General features: G+C 47.2%; 1 protein-coding gene across 2 annotated transcripts in view; it reads right to left on the bottom strand.

Annotated features, from left to right (window-relative positions):
- Positions 1-900: 900 nt before the first annotated feature.
- The window catches only part of TGFA (transforming growth factor alpha), a 118674-nt gene continuing 99587 nt past the window's right edge, over positions 901-19987 (bottom strand). For both annotated transcript variants that reach the window (XM_027554949.1, XM_027554950.1), the window contains exons 4-6: positions 8457-8606; positions 7204-7313; positions 901-5070 (exon numbers count right to left, since the gene is read on the bottom strand). In XM_027554949.1, coding sequence (XP_027410750.1) covers positions 5063-5070; positions 7204-7313; positions 8457-8606 — 268 coding nt within the window. In that variant the 3' untranslated portion in view covers positions 901-5062. The remainder of the gene's footprint in view (positions 5071-7203; positions 7314-8456; positions 8607-19987) is intronic.

The following is a 19987-nucleotide window of genomic DNA, read 5'->3' as shown; positions in this document are numbered from 1 at the left end:
GGGGCCAACTAGAAAATTCAGTGGTTTAGAAAGCGGGCCTGGAGATGTCCCTGAAGACTGATTAAGGTCATGAGGGGGACACTGAGTTCAGGTAGAGGTCTGTCCCCCCCTCCCCTCAGAGGTGGGTAAAGGCCTCCTGAGGGACAGATACCAGACAGGACACTCAGAACAAGGAGTTGCCTGGGTGGCTGTCTTCCCATGAAGCCAATGCTAAGACCTTTGAGGCCTGGACAGTGGGCTCCGCAGGCACCTCCTTCACTTCAGAGAGCTGGATTTGCCTTTCGACCTAGCTCTTGCTTCTCACAGCGACGGTTTCACTTTCCCCTGCTTCACCTTGCACACCAGCGGCCCATGCATGGGTTAGAATGGCAGAGGCTTGTATGGGAATTTAAGTGCAGTGAGGCTTGTAAGAACTGGGTTGACAGTTTTAGAACAAGTGCTTACAGTCAGAAACTGAGCAGAGGGGAGTGGGGGTGGGTGTGAGCAGTGGTGTGGAAGGAGATGGACAGGCCTGTTTTTTTTTTTCAACTAGGCTGAGAAGATCCAAATAAATGCAAGCCTTACCTCAAGACTGTACTACCTGATGGCTGTTAACCTTGAATGCTACGGGGTAAATTGTGTTAAGTTTCACTTCCCCTGAACATCCTCTAGAAAACCGTTCCTAAAAACTCTAGGCCCACATGAATTTGCCCTTCCTGGAATCCTATAGCACCATGGTTCTCAAACTCGAGTATGTATCAGACTCATCTGGAAGGTAGAGAGTGCATGGCATCTTGAGAGTTTAATAGGTCTGGGGTGGGTCCTGAAAATGTGCCTTTCTTAGAAGCTCCCAGGTGATGCGATGGTGCTGGTCTGGGGACCACATGTGGAGAATTACAGCTATTAACACACACACTCCTCTACATCACAATTTCAGGCTTTATTTGTATTTTGTCTGGAATGAGTCTGGAATTATTTTCTGCACGTCAGTTGATCTCAGGCAGATTCTGATTCCTTGGGGCAGGGGTTGTCTGTTTCGTCTTCCACACTAATTAGCGTATTGTTGGACATACAGTAAATGAAATATATATTGAGAAGAACTTCAGAGAATTTGGTTTTTACAAGCATATAGGGATCAACTAAAGTTAATTTTAGGATTCCCACATTTTGCAAAAGAGCATCTATTTTTTTTTTCGCACCATTCACATTTGCAGAGAAAAATCTTAATGTACTTCAGCCATCTCCCAACCTCATGAAAGAAAAGCTTCAGTCTTGATTTAGGAAAAAAAAAAAGAGTTCATTCCTTCATCCTTCCAAACAAGGTACAGTACAACTGACAACAATACACATTACTGAAAAACACAACGGCATTTTATATTGCTCACTACTCTTTAAATAAGTATAATCCAGATATTAAAGAAAGGAACTGCTAATCACATTAATGCATTACAGAAATCAAAATTAACTTACCACACAAAATAAATTAAAACATTAAATATTAACCTTTTCAGTGCAACATATACAGAAGTCAGAGTAACAAGTTCTAAAAAAAAAAAAGCATCAGGTTTGTTATAATAAGATAGTGAAAAGTTGAACACTTCAGTATTATTACACTAGGAAGAGGCGTTGTGTTCAGTACTGTGTGTGTTTACCATGAGACCTTTTAGAAAGCCTGATAAAATCAGTGGCTAGAGAACAGGTCTTCTATTGGAACATTAAGAACAAACATACGTGTTCTTCTTGTTTTTGTGATGTCCTCCTTTGTCCTGGGCTTTTGAATCACCCCCCTGCCCCCTCCTCAGCTGAGCAGGTTGGGAGAAATCAAAGCCCAGATCCCACTATGGGATCAGGATCTCCCGAACAGTGTTGGAGCCTCTTTGAACTGTTCCTGTCAAAATGGCCTGGAAGACCAGCCAGCGGTCCACGTGCACTGAAGCAGCCTGGACCCGGTGGAAGAGCAGCCAGAGGTACATGTGCACTGAAGCAGCCTGGACCCGGGAAACCTGAAGATGCAGACACGTGCTCCACCTGCATAGACCAGGCTCCCCAAAGCTCTGGAGGTGCACCTCCTCCCTCACCAATGCGGGTGGGGGTAATGTCAATTCTACCATCTCCTTTCATGGGAAAATAGAGTCTGGGGACATTCTGCCCCTCTCCTCTGCTGGCACACAAGTCTTGCTTGTTTACCACATGTGTTCAGATGTGTCTTCCCAATCAGGACTGGCTGCTGTATATCCTTCCATCTAGAAGAAGATGTTTCCTGCCAGCATGCTTAAAGAAGTCACAGCCTGTACAGCAGTGGGAAAATCCAGGCTCCACTGAAGATTTGGAAGCAGTCTCTCTCTTCCCCTGCCCCTTTTAAATGGGGGTTTTGCATTTCTCCTGAGACAGATATTGGAAACAGCTGTGTTCCCCATCCCCTGGTTTGCAGCTGCTCACCAGGTCAGATCTTGGGAACAAGTCCCTAATCATAATGAACTTGGCTTTGTAAAAAGCAAGGAAACACAGGGAACCTACAGAGTTGGATTAGAAGACGATTTTTAACCTGAAAAGGGGGCATTTTTATATCTAACCAAAGAAGTACCAATGCCACAAATGGCATAGGAATCCAATGCTTAGTGGCCATTCTGATTTCTGAGAGAGAAATCACTAAAGAAGCAAGGTTCTCATAACCTGGACATGGACAAAGGTCCGCCTTGATCCCAGCCTCTGCCTCCAACTCTCCCAGGGTGGCACACATTTGGGCCTGTGCACTGCATGGCTATATCAGCACTGGAAGCGGGGGGCACCGGCAGCTGTGACTGGAGCATTCACAGACACTAAGTATGAAGTCCCCATGGGAAATCAAGAAGGTTCTTGGTTCTCACCTCCTCACCCTTCTGCAAAGGCCCTTAGGTGCCTACAGACTGGACACTGATCCTTCCTCAGTAGGTGGAGAAAACCCCACAAGACATTCCCAATATCAGTTCTTGCTCTTTAAAGGCAACCAGACCTCAAACAGTCTCTAAAAGACTGAGGAAAGACTGTTCTAAAGTAAATATGTGATTTCAAGTTAAAAACCAATGATGCCACTCCACTTCCATTAGTCTCTCTATACCGGAATCAGACTTTCAGGAGAGCCCGATGAAAAAAGGGGGGGGGGGCGGCAAGCTGGGGTCCACAAACCAGTGTCAACTGCATCTCTGGGGGTGAAGCCCCAGCCCGCAGATCCGCTGCTGTAGGACCTGTGTAAGGAATGCGAACTTAAGCGTATATTCTCTCATGACTAGACCCCAGAAGCTATGTCAGTTACGCTGCTGGCGAACAGATCCCATTTCTAATCTCGGTGCTTTGGGTGCAGCGTCATTCAATACAAGTGCCAGAATTGCAACACAGGTCATATAATTTTCTTAACTGTGAGAAACACAGAGAAAATGCATTGAAATAGACATGCTGGGCAGAAGAATTCCAGCAGGACAAAATGACCTGGTAGGAATTTCAAGCTCACTTGACATATTTTAAAAGTCCCTTTCATGAAGTGAGGAGCTACAGGCACTGAAGGGTTAATAGGTAGAGATCTCCCATTTTTCAAATATTGGTGAATAAGAGTTCCCTCACATAAGGAGTTTACAAATTATTTCATTGTTTCCCTGTTTGCAAATTTTAATAACAATTCCTAGGGATGAGCTCCACCACGAAGTTGGAGTGAACCGGGGTTTCCCACAAGCAGGCCCATTGGGTTGGAGAGTACCCAGGAGAACAACTTCTCCTTCTCTGAGGGAAAAGCAAGACCCACGTGATGGAGGCAGCTTATTAAGAGTTTTTGTTTTAAAACAAAAAACAAAAACCTAGCATCCTGAATGGAAAAGAAAAATAAAATTACTGGAATATTTCTCCTAGTGCTTAAAAATAAATAGGAAAGTTCAATTTGTCCTTTTCAAAATAAAGCAACAAATCAACCAAGTAGCAACATGGAAAATAAGTGACTGGTCCCCTTTCATGGGTGCAACTCCAAATGCCTGTTGCTCTCTGCTAAAGCTCTATGTCTAAACAGATTCTCGGACGGCCCACCAGAAGGTTAATAGGTTTAATAAGAGCAGTGTAGTCACTGTCGTGTTTCCTCCTTGTAGATACACACACAGACTCTCTTCCTCTTCCTCAATAAGGTGCCAGGCCTCCACTGTAAGCTCTGCTAACTTTTCAGCAGGAATGTATCGTAGGGCATTTACCAGTTTTGTGTATTAAATGGCATGATCTCTGAACCCCAATCTTTGCTCCCATCAGTAACTCCTCCTCTTCTTCCATCTCCACCCATCCTGGTGCTTCCCCCACCACCGCCCCAAGTTTTAGCTGTCCCAAAGAGACCAGGCATTTCGAATCAGTCTAGTTTTTTGGCAAGCAATACATGGATCATTGATGTAGATGTCTGAAAGGCTTTTACACTTTTTACACTGACTTAAGAGATTAAAATAAATCATCATCCATCTAATAAATAAGAAATTAGCTCTGAGGACGGCAACAGCTCAGGAAGGTCTTCAACGTCATGTGTCCATGGAAGACACTGGGCTGCTTGAGGGTTTCCTGACAGAGGACTGGCATGCCTCCTCCTCCACTGGCATCTTCATGTAGCAAAAAGCAGTGATGCTTTTTTCCACCATTTTCCCCAAGAAGCAGATAAGAAAAAAAACTGTAACAATTATAGGAACTCCAGTGTCAGGCACGATGGAGACTATTCTGGGGAGACGGGTCTGGTATCCGTAACTGGCAGAACACACCTACACACACCTGGATGCAGATGACGAAGCACATAGGTCATTAGGTAAATAGGAGGTCCACCCCGTGCCATTCATTTCTGACCAGTCTTTAAACTGTGGTCCACCGATTTCTTCTCCAGGTCACACCGGATAACCCCAAGCAGACAGAGTTCTGGACAGAATTTTGAAGGAAGGCCCACGTAAGACAAAAAGCCTGCACAGGTGATGGCAGGCAGAGAAGGAAAGGCCTGCTGGCCCAAGCCTGGCAGCCCTTGCTGTGCCGAACTCAAGAAGCCCTTTTTCCCTCTGGCTGCTCCAGGCCACCTGGCAGAACTCCTCCTCTGGGCTCTTCAGACCACTGGAAGGAAGGAAAAACAGGTTAAGCTCTGCAGGCCACACTCCAGCCAGGCTGGGAAAACTGGCATGGGACAGAAACTTGGGGATGCACCAGCCCAAGTCACTGGGTTCTCTCGGGCAGTCAAGTCCACATTCTGCTGGTTCGACCACAGGGGCAGTAGCTCCTGAATCTGTGCTTTCAGCACCAAAGGAAAGAAGGGAACAGGGACACACACTGTTGAAGGCCTTCATTCAACTGGAGGTGATTCAGCCCATCTGCTGCCAGTTCCCTCATCAGCAGCGGCTTAGTGGGCAGCTCAGGAGCTAGTCAAGGGCTCTGGCAGCAGAATGGCTTCCTCTAAGGCCATGGAAGAATAGACCCCCTTATTTCTCAATGGGTGGGCCCTGAGGGCCACCCCACTCCAGTACTTTTGCCTAGAAAATCCCATGGACGGAGGAGCCTGGTAAGCTGCAGTCCATGGGGTTGCTAAGAGTCAGACATGACTGAGCGACTTCAGTTTCACTTTTCACTTTCATGCATTGGAGAAGGAGATGGCAACCCACTCCAGTGTTCTTGCCTGGAGAATCCCAGGGACGGGAAGCCTGGTGGGCTGCCGTCTATGGGTCGCACGGAGTCGGACACGACTGAATTGACTTAGCAGCAGCAGCAGCAGGGTCCTGAGGGTATCCTCTGTGCCTGTCATGGGGAAGCAGGGTGCACCCAGTCCCCAGCAGCTCCTGAGTCCAGTCCAGCCTGGACATCTTCCTGCACTGGTCTCTCCCGGGTTCCCTGGAGGTGGAGTGTACCCATTGTCTTAAGAAGAGGGGCTTTAGCCTTGGCCATCTCTGCAAGGTCAGACCCATTGCTGGGTTTAAAGCCAACATTCTCTCAAAATGTAGGTAGAGAAGAAGTGACATTAACAAGAAATTTACTCCACCCTAAATGACTCTGCCAAGGTGCAGACTGAGGGTACAAAAATACTATCAATTTTCTTAAAAAGCCATACACAATTTTTTTCTATTGGTGTTAAAAGACCAAACAAAAATGTTTATCTTCATTAGCTCAATGCATGGTACCGCGAGGTAGTGGAGGAAACGGGAGTGGGGACTTCAGAGGCCCTGGGTCTCATCCTAGCTCCCCCAGGGACTCAGACCTTCCACACAGGTCTTTGGCAGACTCAGTTTACCCACACCCTCTTCAAGACTACTGCGAGGATCAATGAATTAGCACATTCCTAAACCAAACGAACCGCTCATGCACAATTACTATGGCTCTTGAAATGAAGATCAAGTAACAGCGGCCCCTTGCCTTCAGTTCCCTCCAGGTCAGACCACCAGGAGGCCTAAGCAGTGCAGCAGGCACTTTCTCCCTGCCCTTTCCACACAACCTTGAGCTGACTATTTAGTAGAGAAGCCACCCTCAGGTGGATGAGGCTGGGGTGATTGTCTCTTGACGAACCACTTCCTAAAAAGGAACGCTAAGTTTACGACAGTCTTTTTGGTCAAACAAGCATTCCAGAAACTCACTCATGTGTGACTTTTCAGAGCCTGTCTGGATTAATTTGCTATTTGACTCCAGGAGCCTGGAGCTAGGGATGCTTGGAGAAGGCTCTGGAGATGTGAGTCTGGCATTCTAGCCAGATGTCCAGTCTTTTTCACGGATGTTGGAGAAAATATTCATGGAACAATGGTAAGCTGAATGAAGATCACAAGATTCTAAGAGTTCAGAGTCCTTCAAGACCTTCTAAAAGCCGCATCTATCATTTCACTGCTGGGAAAGGGAAGATGATTTCTCAAGAGAAAGAGAAAGGACATCTGTTGTGTGTCTCCAGTCTGTGATACACCAGGTTCTTCATCTCAGTACTTATTTAATTTGCACGACATCTTTTTAATGAGAAAACCAAGGCTCAGAGATGTTAAGTTACTTGTTAAAGGTCACACAGTCACAGGTAAGGATAACAGAGCCACCTTCTGAGGAAAAGACACATTGGAATAAACTGAATCTGACTTGGTAGGATAAATGTCCTCTTCTTTTTCTCCCTTCTTTCTGCTTCACCCTCCAAGAACTTCTGCCCTGACTTGAAACAGGCGGTCCTTTTCTCTACCCAACAGTGTCTCCTGAGGGAAAAGTCCTCCCTCGAGGCAGCCTCCTTACCTGTTTCTGAGTGGCAGCAAGCAGTCCTTCCCTTCAGGAGGGCGCTGGGCTTCTCATGCCGGCAGATGAGCGCCCGGCACCACTCACAGTGTTTTCGGACCTCGCAGCAGCTGCAAAGGTGCAGAGAACACGGGCTGGGTAGGAGCCTGGCAGGAGTGCCCAGCTGGGGCAGTGGCTGCCGGAGGGGCCTGCTGGGCAGCTCCGGGCTCTACTTATCCTTCCCCTGGAGCTTCCGGAGGGACAATCACAGCACAGGGCTGAGGGCTTTGCAAGGAGGTAGCCTTTGGGGCCACTTGCGGAAGGATCTGTTGGCCACCCCCAAAAGACCAGCTCTATGTGGCCGCTCCTCTCTGGGTTGGCCAAATAGGCTCCAGTTGACAGAGGGGACCAGTCATTCCACACCCCCCATCCCCACCCCGGTGGCCCAGCTGTTTGCTCCATAAAGCAGCAGTTGGGTCACTTAGAACCACTGTCAGGACTGGGCCAAAAAACCACTTCAGGCTGGCAGGGCTGCGTGGGTTCAGGATGGGGTCATCCATCAGGAGCAGCCAGCAAGCAGTAAAGCAGGGACTGTAGGTAGACTGTACGGACCCACGGAAGGAATGAAAGAATAAGCCAAGCAACTCCATGGCTTCAGATCTTTTTCTGAAGACTAACACTCTCTGGTCATGGCAAACTCATCCTCTCAGAGCACCTGCTACCCATATTTCCAGGGAATATTGGGCCAGTATTCTGGCCCAATACTGGAAATACAACCCTCGGGTCTGTCCCTTTGCAGAGCAATCCAACTGGGAGATATAGGCAAGCAAATGAGGCTAAGAACACCCGGAAAGGGGCTCAGGAAGGCTTCCTGGAAGATGCCAGGCAGCAACTGAGGTCTGGAGGAAGAGCAGAGGGAGTAACAGCAACAGTGGCTTTAGGATTTGCAGAGAGGAAGTGTGGCTGTTAACTGCACACAGGAGGCTTGGAGCCTTTCCAGTTCCCTCTGGAACCCCTGCACACCCCCATCACAATGGTGAAGACTCCAAGCCTTTGGCTCTGCTTCCAGTCAAGGCCCACTTGCTGGAGATCTCCCAGGCTGTGTGCCCTTCATACCGCTCAGCTTTCACCAAAATCCTTCTTCGCTTTGTTAACACCAATCAGACATCACAGCGGTAAACTGCCAAGGTGGCCCTGCTATCTGGGAGCGCTGCAGATAGCCCCGGGAAGGCAGGCAGGTGGGGGACCCGGCCTCAGGGGCAGTGAAGACTTACTGTATCAGCACACATGTGATGATGAGGACAGCCAGGGCCACGATGGAGACCACCACCAAGGCGGTGATGGCCTGCTTCTTCTGGCTGGCAGCCACCACGGCCAGGAGGTCTGCGTGTTCACAGCGTGCACCGACGTACCCAGAGTGGCAGCTGAGGAAGACAGGGACATCAGCACGCTCTCCAGGCAGAGGTCTCATTCACTGTACTCCCCAGGAGGACTGGACTGGAGAGACCCAAGCCCTACAAAAAAGCCCAAAGGGGCCCCTCCAGCCCTGGCTATTGGAGGCAAAGGTGTCGGTAAAATCGCCCCGACTCCCCTGCATAGGCTTCTCTTGCTTGGAGAACGAGGTAACTCATCAGCTTATCTGCGGAGGCAAGGTGCTGCTGAAGCACTCTGTTATCATGGTTACTATGCCAGATCCTGGGGGAGTGAGGAAGGCAGCAAATGTGTCTAGGACGTGAAGCTCATTTTGGCAGTTCATAAAAAACCAGGTTATTTTTAAACTAAATGTGTGTATTCAGAATTCCCAGTGATGAGAGAAAGAAAACACACTAAACCATCAGGAGACAAAGACTGTGGCTTGATTTTTATATTCTTTGTCAGGGTTAATTAGTCCTGCAAGCATTTACCAGGTGATCCAGCGCACAGGGGCACGTACTGGAGTAGAACCAGCAGCACTGTCTCGTAACTGTAGGGCCTGAAAAGCCCCAGGGGTCTTACATTTGTGATTCCCTTAATCTGGGGGCTTCCAGACCCCAGATGCCAGGAGTCACAGGATAAATACAGGGTATTTCCTGGAGGATAGCTTTTGCTCCATGTTAACAAAATCTTAATCATTTTAATGTTAAAAGAACAAGTACTGTATGGGTTTAAAATTAAGGCAAACAGGAGATGTTGCAAAAATGGCTGCCTAAGGCCACAGCCTGGGATACTGGAGCATACAGCTTCAGTCTCTAAGACTGCTTAATGGTAAAGTTTCCCACTGGTGCTCTTTATTCCAAAGCTCAATCGTTATGTACCTCATTTAAAGGCATTTTTAGTTTGAATTCAGGTACTTGCTTTCAGTTAAAGATTAATTTACATTTGACCCATGTTTTCTCATTTAGTTTGCACAGAAAAGTCAAGTCATTTGCTTGTGACCACCATGCCAGGGAGGCTCAGGAGGTAAAGAATCTGCCTGCAATGTGGGAGATCCTGGTTCAATCCTTGGGTCAAAGAGATCTCCTGGAGAAGGGAATGGCCACTCACTCCAGTATTCTTGCCTGGAGAATTCCTTGGACAGAGGAACCTAGTGGGCTACATAGGGTTGCAAAGAGCCAGAAGAGAGAGAAACATATTCCCAGATCTGTGGACCCCAGGGTCTGGGTTACGGCTCACTCAGCAGCTGCTGCCCCTGTATACTATCCAGGATTGGGATAAAAACACTGCAGATTAAGCTCTTGATCTTAAAACAGTAAAGGAGACTTGAGGTTCTAGGGCCAACAATGCAGGGTTCTCCGCAGACCTAAGGAGGGAGCAGGCTCTGGGGAGGAGGAAGATTCGGGAGCTCTGGCAAGAAGACTTTGCTTGAAAAAGGATCTGGACCACGGAAGTGTGAATAACAGCGCAGACTCTCACAGGCTCAGGCTAGGAGGGAGATGACTTCGGGGTGGGGATTATGAAACAGGGGCAAGTTTTTTTTTTTTTTTGGTTGGTTTTAATAACAGGATCACGTGAAGGCCAAAGTCAGGAAACAGCTCACCCTGTACGCAGGGGAGAAAACAAAGGCACTGGTCCCTTCCCACCAGGAGAAAGCTAAAGTGTGGACTGAACTTGAGACTGAGAGGCGATAAACAGCAGGCACAGGTAATGCACAAATGAAGCTGTGAGTGTCTACAGAGAATCTTGCAAAGGGTGCCACCTCCAGCCATTGTGAGTTTTCACTCTGCACCCTGATGGCTCTCACCTGGGTTGTGGGCTTCCTCCTCTTTTCATTTAGCATCCAACACCCCATATCTGCAGGACCCTGATCTACCCCCTCTACTTTATCTTCTGTCACTTAGATTTCAGCCAACCCATCAGTCCTCCACCCCCCAGTGTCAACTAAACTAGTGCCAGCACATAGACACTCAGGACACACACCTGTTTGTGAATGAATGAGTGAATGAATGATTACCTTCCCCTTGTCCATCTCAGCTACTGCTACCTTCTCTGCCTGCAACATTATTCCTCACTTCCTTCCTCAAACTCCATCTCAAAGACCACATTCTCCAAGAAGATATAATTTGAAGACTCATTCATTCATCCATCCATCCATTTTCCAAAGCTCTTTCCATGGATCTCTATAGCCTGTCTTTCCCTAAAGGCCCTCAGGACAATGCCCACCTCTGTGACTGCCCTTCCTGCCAGCTTCACTGGAAGCCAGCATCCAGGCTCCTACAGGCAAGACGGAGCTCTACAAAATTTCTGGTGAACCACTGAACAGAAGAGGGTTGGGGAGCCTGGGCTTTGTTAGATGTCTAACCAGGAATTGTGGCCAAGTCAATGAGACGTCTCTGTAGTTGGGTGTTGGTGTTGTTTCCTCCTAGGGAGGAGAGTGTGATGACAATTTGCACAGCCATTATAAAGATCCAGGCCATAGGAGAGGCAATTTCACCCAGCTTAAACTCCTCTAATCCACAGGCTCTGGAAAGGAGGATTCAAACATCTCCTCAATTGCCTCAACTGCTTAGTTCTGGAAACCCTGCTGCTGCTGCTGCTGCTGCTGCTAAGTCACTCCAGTCGTGTCTGACTCTGTGCGACCCCATAGATGGCAGCCCACCAGGCTCCCCTGTCCCTGGGATTCTCCAGGCAAGAACACTGGAGTGGGTTGCCATCTCCTTCTCCAATGCATGAAAGTGAAAAGTGAAAGTGAAGTCGCTCAGTCGTGTCTGACTCCTAGCGACCCCATGGACTGCAGCCCACCAGGTTCCTCCGTCCATGGGATTTTCCAGGCAAGAGTACTGGAGTGGGTTGCCACTGCCTTCTCCGCTGGAAACCCTATGAACTAACAAATCAATGCTGGGGACTCCAAGAAATCCTATTTAAATAAAAGAGTGGGAGCCTAGTGCTAATTACAACATTAGCTTATTGAAGGCTATGCTAAACTCCTACATGAATCATCTCTGTTAATCCCAACAGTAACAACTGCATGGGGAAAGAGGGTGGGGAGTGGATTCTAGAGTTTAAAAACTAAGGATCTTAACTGTGAAGGAGACCTTTCTGGTGTAATGCAAATTGATTTGGAAGATACTCTGGGATATTGATTCAATGGCAAACTCACAAACCACATAGCAAAAGGGAAGATGGGCTGCTGACTGCCCTGTAAAGAGGTCTTTCTGCTGTGGGTATAGCAAATTGCAAAGATGCCCCCAAACAATGCCATCTTAACTCATCAGGAAAGACAGCCCCCAGACTGAGTCACACTTTGCTGACTTTCTTGTTCTTCCTAACATGTGAGTGCTGGGCCCTTCACAACCAGCCTTGCTTCAGAACTGCTCCAGTGGAGGTCCGAGCCTCTTTGTCCCCTTAGGGTCACAGCTGCAAACATTCAAACCCCAGTCTCATTGAAATAGGGTGCTCAGCGTGTTTATGAATGAAACCTTCCCTGGTGAGGCACAAGAATTACATGAGTTGTTGCCAAATATTGGGTTGGCAAAAAAGTTCATTTGGATTTTTCTGTAAGACCTTTTGGCCAACCCAGTACATGAGACTCTAGGTCACGGCCTAGGTGAGCTCTTAGAGTGGCGAGTCTTAGCACCAAGCAGCCCAACTGCAGTGGGAGGCAGAATAGCCTGTGGCCTAGATACTCAAGCTCTTCCCAGGACCTCGAAGATCAAAGCCTCTGAAAACGGGGCCTGGGTGTCTTAAAGAAAAGGCTGAAGGTATTCTGATGAAGCCAAAGTTGAAAGCCACCATGAAGGCTGACCAGTGAAATCAACTCTAGCTGCACATTGGAATGGCCTGGGGAGCTTGGAAAAAAAAAATCTTGATGTCCAGGCCACACCCCAGACCAACTAAGTCAGAGTCCCTGGGAGTAAGGACTGGCATCAGTATTTTTAAAGCTCCCAGATGATTCCATTGGGCAGCCAGGGTTAGACTTTCTAAGGCAATTTAGACTTGCTGGTTTGGGGATGGACAGAGGTCCTTTTTTTCCCCCATCACTCATTTGGAATATAGGCAGCCTTCTCAGTTGCTCTTTACTGGGGTGGGGGGGGGGGCCAAGAAAAGGTTTGGTTACAAACATTTTTTTTAAATTTCCTAAGCTTCTACTAATATTAGGCTTAATTATGCCAATTATTGTAGCATAAATCACACAGTGAGGGGAAGCATCACCTCACCTGGTCACAAATGACTCACGCTTGACTCAGCTGCTGTCTTGACCTTAGGTAGGTACCAGATCCCACCTGGCTGCACATCAGAATCACCTGGGAAGCTTTGGAAAATGCCAAGGCCATGGCCACACCCTTGGAGATGCCCCTGACCAATTGGTCTGGGCACCCAAGTGACTCTAATGTGTGGCCAGGCCTGAGAACCACTGAGGCAGAACGGTCATTTAAGCTATAGACTCGAGAGCAACACTCCAAAGTCTGCCCCTTTCCCCTCTCTCCCCTCTCTCCCCTCTTCCTCTCTCTCTGGGCATTTCCCTAGGGTGGGAGCTGTACAATGGGTCTTCTCATTCAGGTGCAGGAGAAACCCGAGATGCAGCACCTCTGTTTAAGAAAGGAATCTGAATAAAATAGGAATTATTCTGTCACCACGGGGAATGGCAAATGTGTAAGCCTGAACATTTTTTTATACCATTTGATTATTCAATTTCATCTGTTGAGAGTGGGTATTGTCAAACACAAGGAATGCTGAGTTTGTCTTCATAATTTTGAAAATGAGCCTCTGGAATCATATACAGGCTGTTTTCCCCAAATAAGAACCGAAAAGAAAGTAATGCCCCAAAAAAGACAGGGCAAAGTGCAGCACAGGAGGGGCAAGGATCCTGTCTGAGCTGAGAAGCCGTGGTGGCTGAAGATGAGGGGCAATGTGCTCCAACCAGGGGGTCCCTGGGACCTTCTCTGCTGTGTGCTGATTCAGTCTGGAGGTGGCTTTGGTGTTTTCTTAGGAGCAAACGACAATAATTAAATTATGAACAATATGCCTCTCTTTCTCCTCTGTTCAGGGCTTTCAGACCTTCTAGCCCTGTCCAGTTGCCCAGTTTTTCCCCCTAAGTCCCCTTTGCACCTGGTTCACAGTGCCTTTTAAAATTTTAAGGAAATGGTGATAATGCATGTAAGCTGTGCTCTTACAATTTTTTTTTCTTCTTAAGGAAAATATCCTCTAATTAGAAAAATAATGGTTCTAAGCAAATTGGAAAGTACATAAATTATAAGAGAGTGGAGAGAAAAAGAAAGTTCACATTACTGCACATCCGACCACCTCAAAGTCGGACAAGTAAGTACTTCTATATAGTTTTCTTAACATAGTTAAGATTTTTTTACAAATATTATTTTGTATCAATTTTTCAATTGATCAATCAATTGTATACAAATTGTACAATTTGTATCAATTTTTGTATCAATTTGACATCTCTTCACCATTTTACTATGTCATTAGAAACATTCAGGAGCTGTTTGAAATGGTTGTAAAGTAATTTATACAGAGTTTGCTTCACTGAACCCTTACCATTTAGACTGCATCCAATTTTGATTTCATAAATAATGCCAGTGGCTTATCTTTGTGTATATACTTTGCTTGCATTTGAGATTACTTCCTCGGGATAGGATCCCATAAATGGGCACAGCATGGTATATAGACTTGGAGCCAAATTGTCATGGGTTTGAATCCCATTCCCCACTTTATGCCTGTGTGACCTTGAGCAAGTTACTTAACCTCTCTGTGCCACTGATTCTGTGTCAGTAAAACACAGAGTAACAAAACTTACCTCATAGAGTTATGAGCATTAAACGAGTTAACATCTTGTGAAGTGCCTGACACAAAGGAAGGGCTGTATGAGTGCTAAAAATGTAAATAAAAGAAAGAGAGCATTTTAAAGGCTCTTGAGAGACACTGTCTTCATAAACAATGATGTACTCTCTGGCTGGAGGCTAGTGTTCTGAATTTCAGTCAAGGCTTTTGGCATGGACCCTAAGATAAAGTCTTTAATATGGGGGCCAAGGACAAAGTTGACCAACAGTTAGGGACTAAGGTTTTAGAAAAATATTTATACCAACTTGCCTTAACCGTGGAGAAAATCCACAGGGTTGCGGTAGGAGTGGGGACACTGAGCCGCAGGACACTTGTACTGGGTTTACCCATCCTTGGCCTTGGGGTTTCCCTGCTAGCTCAGCTGGTAAAGAATCCTCTTGCAATGCAGGAGACCCTGGTTTGATTATTGGGTTGGGAAGATCCCCTGGAGAAGGGATAGGCTACCCACTCCAGTATTCATGGGCTTCCCTGGTGTCTCAGATGGCAAAGAATCCACCTGCAATGTAGGAGACCTGGGTTCCATCCCTGGGTTGGGAAGATCCCCTGGAGGAGGGCATGGCAAACCACTCCAGTGTTCTTGCCTGGAGAATCCCCATGGACAGAGAAGCCTGGCGGGCTACAGTCCAAGGGGTCGCAAACAGTTGGACACGGCTGAGTGACTAAGCACACATTCTTGGCCTCAAGAACAAGATTTGCCATGACCTATAGCCTCTCTGCTTGGGGCACTTGGGGAGGAGTGTACTGGAGGGGTAGGGGCTTCCTCATGGCACATGGTCTACTCGACTTTCACTGTCCCTTCAGCAGGACCTGAATCCTTCAGCTGTGGTCATGGTTAACAATGTACTGATCACAATGGTGATGGTGCTGATGAAGGCTGCTCTTATACTCTGCTGGGAACTGGGCTTGAATGTTCTCCAATGCTGTAACAGCATCTTATGTAGTAATTCAACAGATGAATGGATGAAGATGTGGCACATATATACAACAGAACACTACTCAGCCATAACAAAGAAATAAATAAGTCATTTGCAGGAACATGGATGCAACTAGAGGTTATCATACTAAGTGAAGTAAGTCAGAAGGAGAAAAGGCAAATACCATATGATATCCCTTATATGTGGAATCTAAAATACGGCACAAATGAATTTATCTACAAAACAGTAACAGACTCAGAGACAGAACAGACTTGTCTGTTGCCAAGGATCAGCGGGTGGGAGAGGGATGGACTGGGAGTTTGGGGTTAGTAGAGGCAAACTATTACACAAAGAATAGACAGACAAGTCCTACTGTATAGCACAGGGAGCTCTATCCAATATCCTGGGATAAACCATAATGGAAAAGAATATAAAAAGAATACAAACATGTATATAACTGCTACTCTGCTGTATAGCAGAAATTAACACAATACTATAAGTCAACTCTACTTCAATAAACAATAAATTTAAAAATAACTTTCTGTGATGATGCAAATAGTGTCTGTATGTGTGGCATCTAATATAGTAGCCACTCGCTGCCCAGAAGTACTAAGTTCCTGAAATGTGGCTAGCGAGACTGAAAAATGAAATTTTAATTAAATAAGTTAAATAGCCTCACATGGCTAGTGGCTCCTATCTTGGACAGCAAAAACTCTACATGCGTTATGGTCACTGGGGCCTCCTTACAATCCTGAGAAATACTCATCTCCCCATTTATTTTTTAATTTTAAATTTTATTTTATTTTTAAACTTTACAAAATTGTATTAGTTTTGCCAAATATCAAAATGAATCCACCACAGGTATACACAAAGAAACTGAGGCTTAATGGTCCTAGGTCACTTGGGTCTGTCTGACCTTGAAATTTATGCCTTTAACTGCTGTGTGACCCTCAGTATCTGCTTCCGGTGAGGGCAGAGAGAAGGCGTGCACTTCCTCAAGATCTGTGGTTGGGTGATGTCCTAACTTCTCCCCCGAACCCCACCACCTGCTGGTTGTTGAGGTGAAAGATCTACATGAAGTGGCTTAAGTACCAGCAGGAAAACCGCCCCCAACCCCAGTCTCTCGGGAGGCATGTTCCCATTTGCACGGGCAGCCTGCGGGCTTACTGAAGGCGGTCACCCCTCTCTGGGTGTTCGACTGTTCAGATCCCAGTGGATGGCTCTGTGGCCAGAGCCAGGTGGAATATTTTCCTTGGCCAACAGCAATGTGCTTTCACACTTTGCTGTGGGAAAGTCAGGGAGTTCAGTCACCGAGGGGCAATTTGGGCTGTGAGACACTTCAGCAAATTGCCACGGGCTCCCAACACTGGAACCCTGAAAACCTGTCACCTGGGTGGCTTTCTTCAACTGTTTTCCTTTGTTTGAAGGTTCCTGCAAGCAGCAGACCAACACTTTGCAGAAATTGCCTCAGGGGAAAAAAATGGTGCTTGAGTCCTAACCTTGCATTTCTCTGGTTTTACTAACTGCCTTTGGAAATTCTTCGCCTATTTGTTTTCTAAAGTGGTTGGTGCCTAGCAGGGATTTATTAAAGAGAGACCAAAAAAATGCAATCTAGGGTTCATGTGGAGCATAAATATTTCAGGATGATGTTCACTACCTTTGGCAATTTCTGACTAGTTATTTAACTTTTTTTCTTAATTTCATATTTTAGTGTGAGATGCCATTTTAACTCTGGAGACCCAAATACTAGTGTTCTTATGGAAAACAAAGCTTAAGAGCCTACAGTATTTTAGAAAGAACTCCCTCTTTTCAGACTATAATCTTTGGCCCCTGTGGGTTTTCCTTGTAAATTCATGACTGACATGCCCTTAACCTCAAGGTTTGTGAGTTTTACTGATAGAATGAGTGTGTCAGTTCCCCCAGAGCTAGGGCGGTTCTTAAGAGCAGGAACAGCAGGCTTTGCTTTCTCTGCACAGACACAGAATTTCTGATCTAGTGGCAATGAATGAATTAGAACACTCTTCTAAGTACTGAAAGTACAAAAAGGTATAAGGTATGGTCCTGCCCTCACTGAGCTTAGAGGCTCATGTCGCGACAGAAATGATCAAAGCTGGCAGTTGTGAGCAGAAAAGAAGGGCGACAGGATGATGGACTGGCCGCAGCTTCCGTGTCAGGGAGCAGTGGGCAGAGGTAGAAACTGGGGAACCGGAGAGGGCAGGCTGTGCTCCAGAGAAGCTGGGTATCTGCTTGGAGTTGTAAACCTGACTTCCAAAATGCAAGCAATTAATTAAAACCACCAAAGAATAATTCAGGTTCATCTACTGCTACATGAAACACGTCTGCGTGCCAAGACCCAATGGGGAAACTGAGGTAAAGACAAGGTAAAATCTTGCATGGCCATGCCTCCCCAGAGACGGTCAGCTTCCCCAAACTGCAAAAGCAGATTCTATAGACTCTGCCCTTGACCCAGAGGAAGGAATCCTTGAGAGTCTGTGCTCAGGGCAACAAGGTTGGGAATGACCCTGACGTTCCCCTGGAGGAAGGTTTGCCTGCAAAGGGGCAGTGCCAGTACCCTTCCTGGAAACAAAAGCTTAGCTTTTTGAGGCGAACTCTGTGAGGCTGAGGCAGAAAGAGTGCCCTCTGGGGCAACAAAACAGAACATGGGTTTGGGGGGCTAGAACTGATGGGACTGAATCCCAGCTCCACTGTATATGGGCTCCGGGACTCTGGGCAAGTTGCCTAACTTCTCTGAGCTTTAGTCTTCTGATTTACACAATAAGGGCGAGAATCTCTACTTGAGAGGAAGGATGAGAGAACGGCATGCGTCACTGTATGCAGAGCTGGGGCTGGCACACAGCCACAGTTTTTACCCAGAGCTCACTATTATCATTTATAGTAATAGTTACAGTGTGAGTGGGGAGAGAGGCGGCCAGCTGTCCAGAAAACCAACATTGATGGCGTGTAAATGTGATGGACAATGATCTCCTTGAGCCAAAAGCAGAGCTTGGCACCCAGACTGAGGAGAACAAGAGCGCCCCCCACGCCCCACTCTCAGAAGGCTTCCACCAGCCAATGGGGCTCAGCCACAGGTCGGGTTATCGCTCTGGGTCTCTGCTGACCCAGGCTCAAGGCTGCCAGCTCTCAACATTTAGAACAGCCCCTGATCTGCTGGAAACACTAACTTTCTGACACAATTTTGGCCAGAACTGTCCTCTCTCTCCAAAGAAGACCCTCTCATCGCATAGCCGGGGGTGGCCTGAGGTCTTGGCACTAGACGTGACTGGAAGGAAGAAGACCCTCCACCTGCTGCACTGGAGACTTCCTGAGATCTGGGCTAAAAAGTCGCGCTTCCTTCAGGGCCAGTGTTTTTCCACAATGATCGGGCAAGTAACAAAAACAATCCTATCAGTCCCCAAGGTTCCCATGTGTATTTTCATAAGAGTGGTAATCATGAATGACAGTGACTCTTGTCATCAGTGTGCTTTGTATTTATGGGGTGGGCAGGAGGGCTCTTGGCTCTGCAGATGTGACCTGGGGCCTTATCCAGTTCTCCTGGAGGAAGGTGGCCAGTGTGCCCCTCCAAGTGAGGCCCAGAGGCACCCCAAGGGGCCACTGCACAGTCTCACATAGCTGCACCTCAGGAAAAGGAGAGTCCTACCCACCACAGCTTACTATGGCAGGCTCTCCCAGTCCCCTCGGCTACTCCTGATATCCTTCAGCATCGTGGATAAGAAAGCAGCTTTAGGAGTCAGACCAGCCAGGTCTGAATGTGCACTCTCCTCTGTGATCAGGGCACAACCTCTCCATGCCCTAGGGTCATCATGAGAATTACATGAGTTAACATGTGGATCATGCTTAGAACAGTGACTGGCATGAAGCAAAGCTCAATAAACACTGGCTTTTTATTAACATTTAGTATTATTTACCAGTACCAGTGGCTTCCCAGGCAGCGCTGGTGGTAAAGAACCCACCTGCCAATGCAGAGACGTGTGTTTGATCCCCCAGGTTGGGAAGATCCCCTGGAGGAGGGCATGGCAAGCTACTCCAGTATTCTTGCCTGGAGAATCCCCATGGACAGAGGAGCCTGGCAGGCCATGGCCATAGGGTCAAAAAGAGTTGGACATGACCAAAGTGACTTAGCACACACACACTGGTACTATTAGGTTGGATCATATGAAATTGCTGACTTCTATTTTCCACCTATAAAAATGGCATTTTCGTAGAGATGGATGGTTCTTAAAGGGGGTGGAGGACAATTTTGCCTCCTCCACAAAGCCCCCCACCCCAGGGTACATTTGGTAATGCCTGGAGACATTTTTGATTGCCACGACTGTTGGGGGAAGTGGTACTGGCAACTGGGGGGTAGAGGCCAGGGATGCTAACATCCTTCAGCCACACAGGCGTGCCCACACAACAAAGGGTTTACCCAGCCCCAAATGTCCACAGTGCCAAGGCTGAGTACAGGGCCAACTTACAGTATTCCCCCATGTACAGGTTAACTTTCTTGAAACATCTCTTTCCCAAACTGATGGCTCCCACTGGCTAGAGAATAAAGGCTCACTTCCAACAGGCCCTGGCCTCCAACTCACCTGCAGGTTTGTCTCCTCCCTGCTGTGGCCACA

Source organism: Bos indicus x Bos taurus, chromosome 11, assembly GCF_003369695.1.
Source record: "Bos indicus x Bos taurus breed Angus x Brahman F1 hybrid chromosome 11, Bos_hybrid_MaternalHap_v2.0, whole genome shotgun sequence".
Lineage (NCBI taxonomy): Eukaryota > Metazoa > Chordata > Mammalia > Artiodactyla > Bovidae > Bos > Bos indicus x Bos taurus.
Note: the sequence above shows the minus strand (reverse complement) of the source record. Positions and strands in the feature narration are given on the sequence as shown.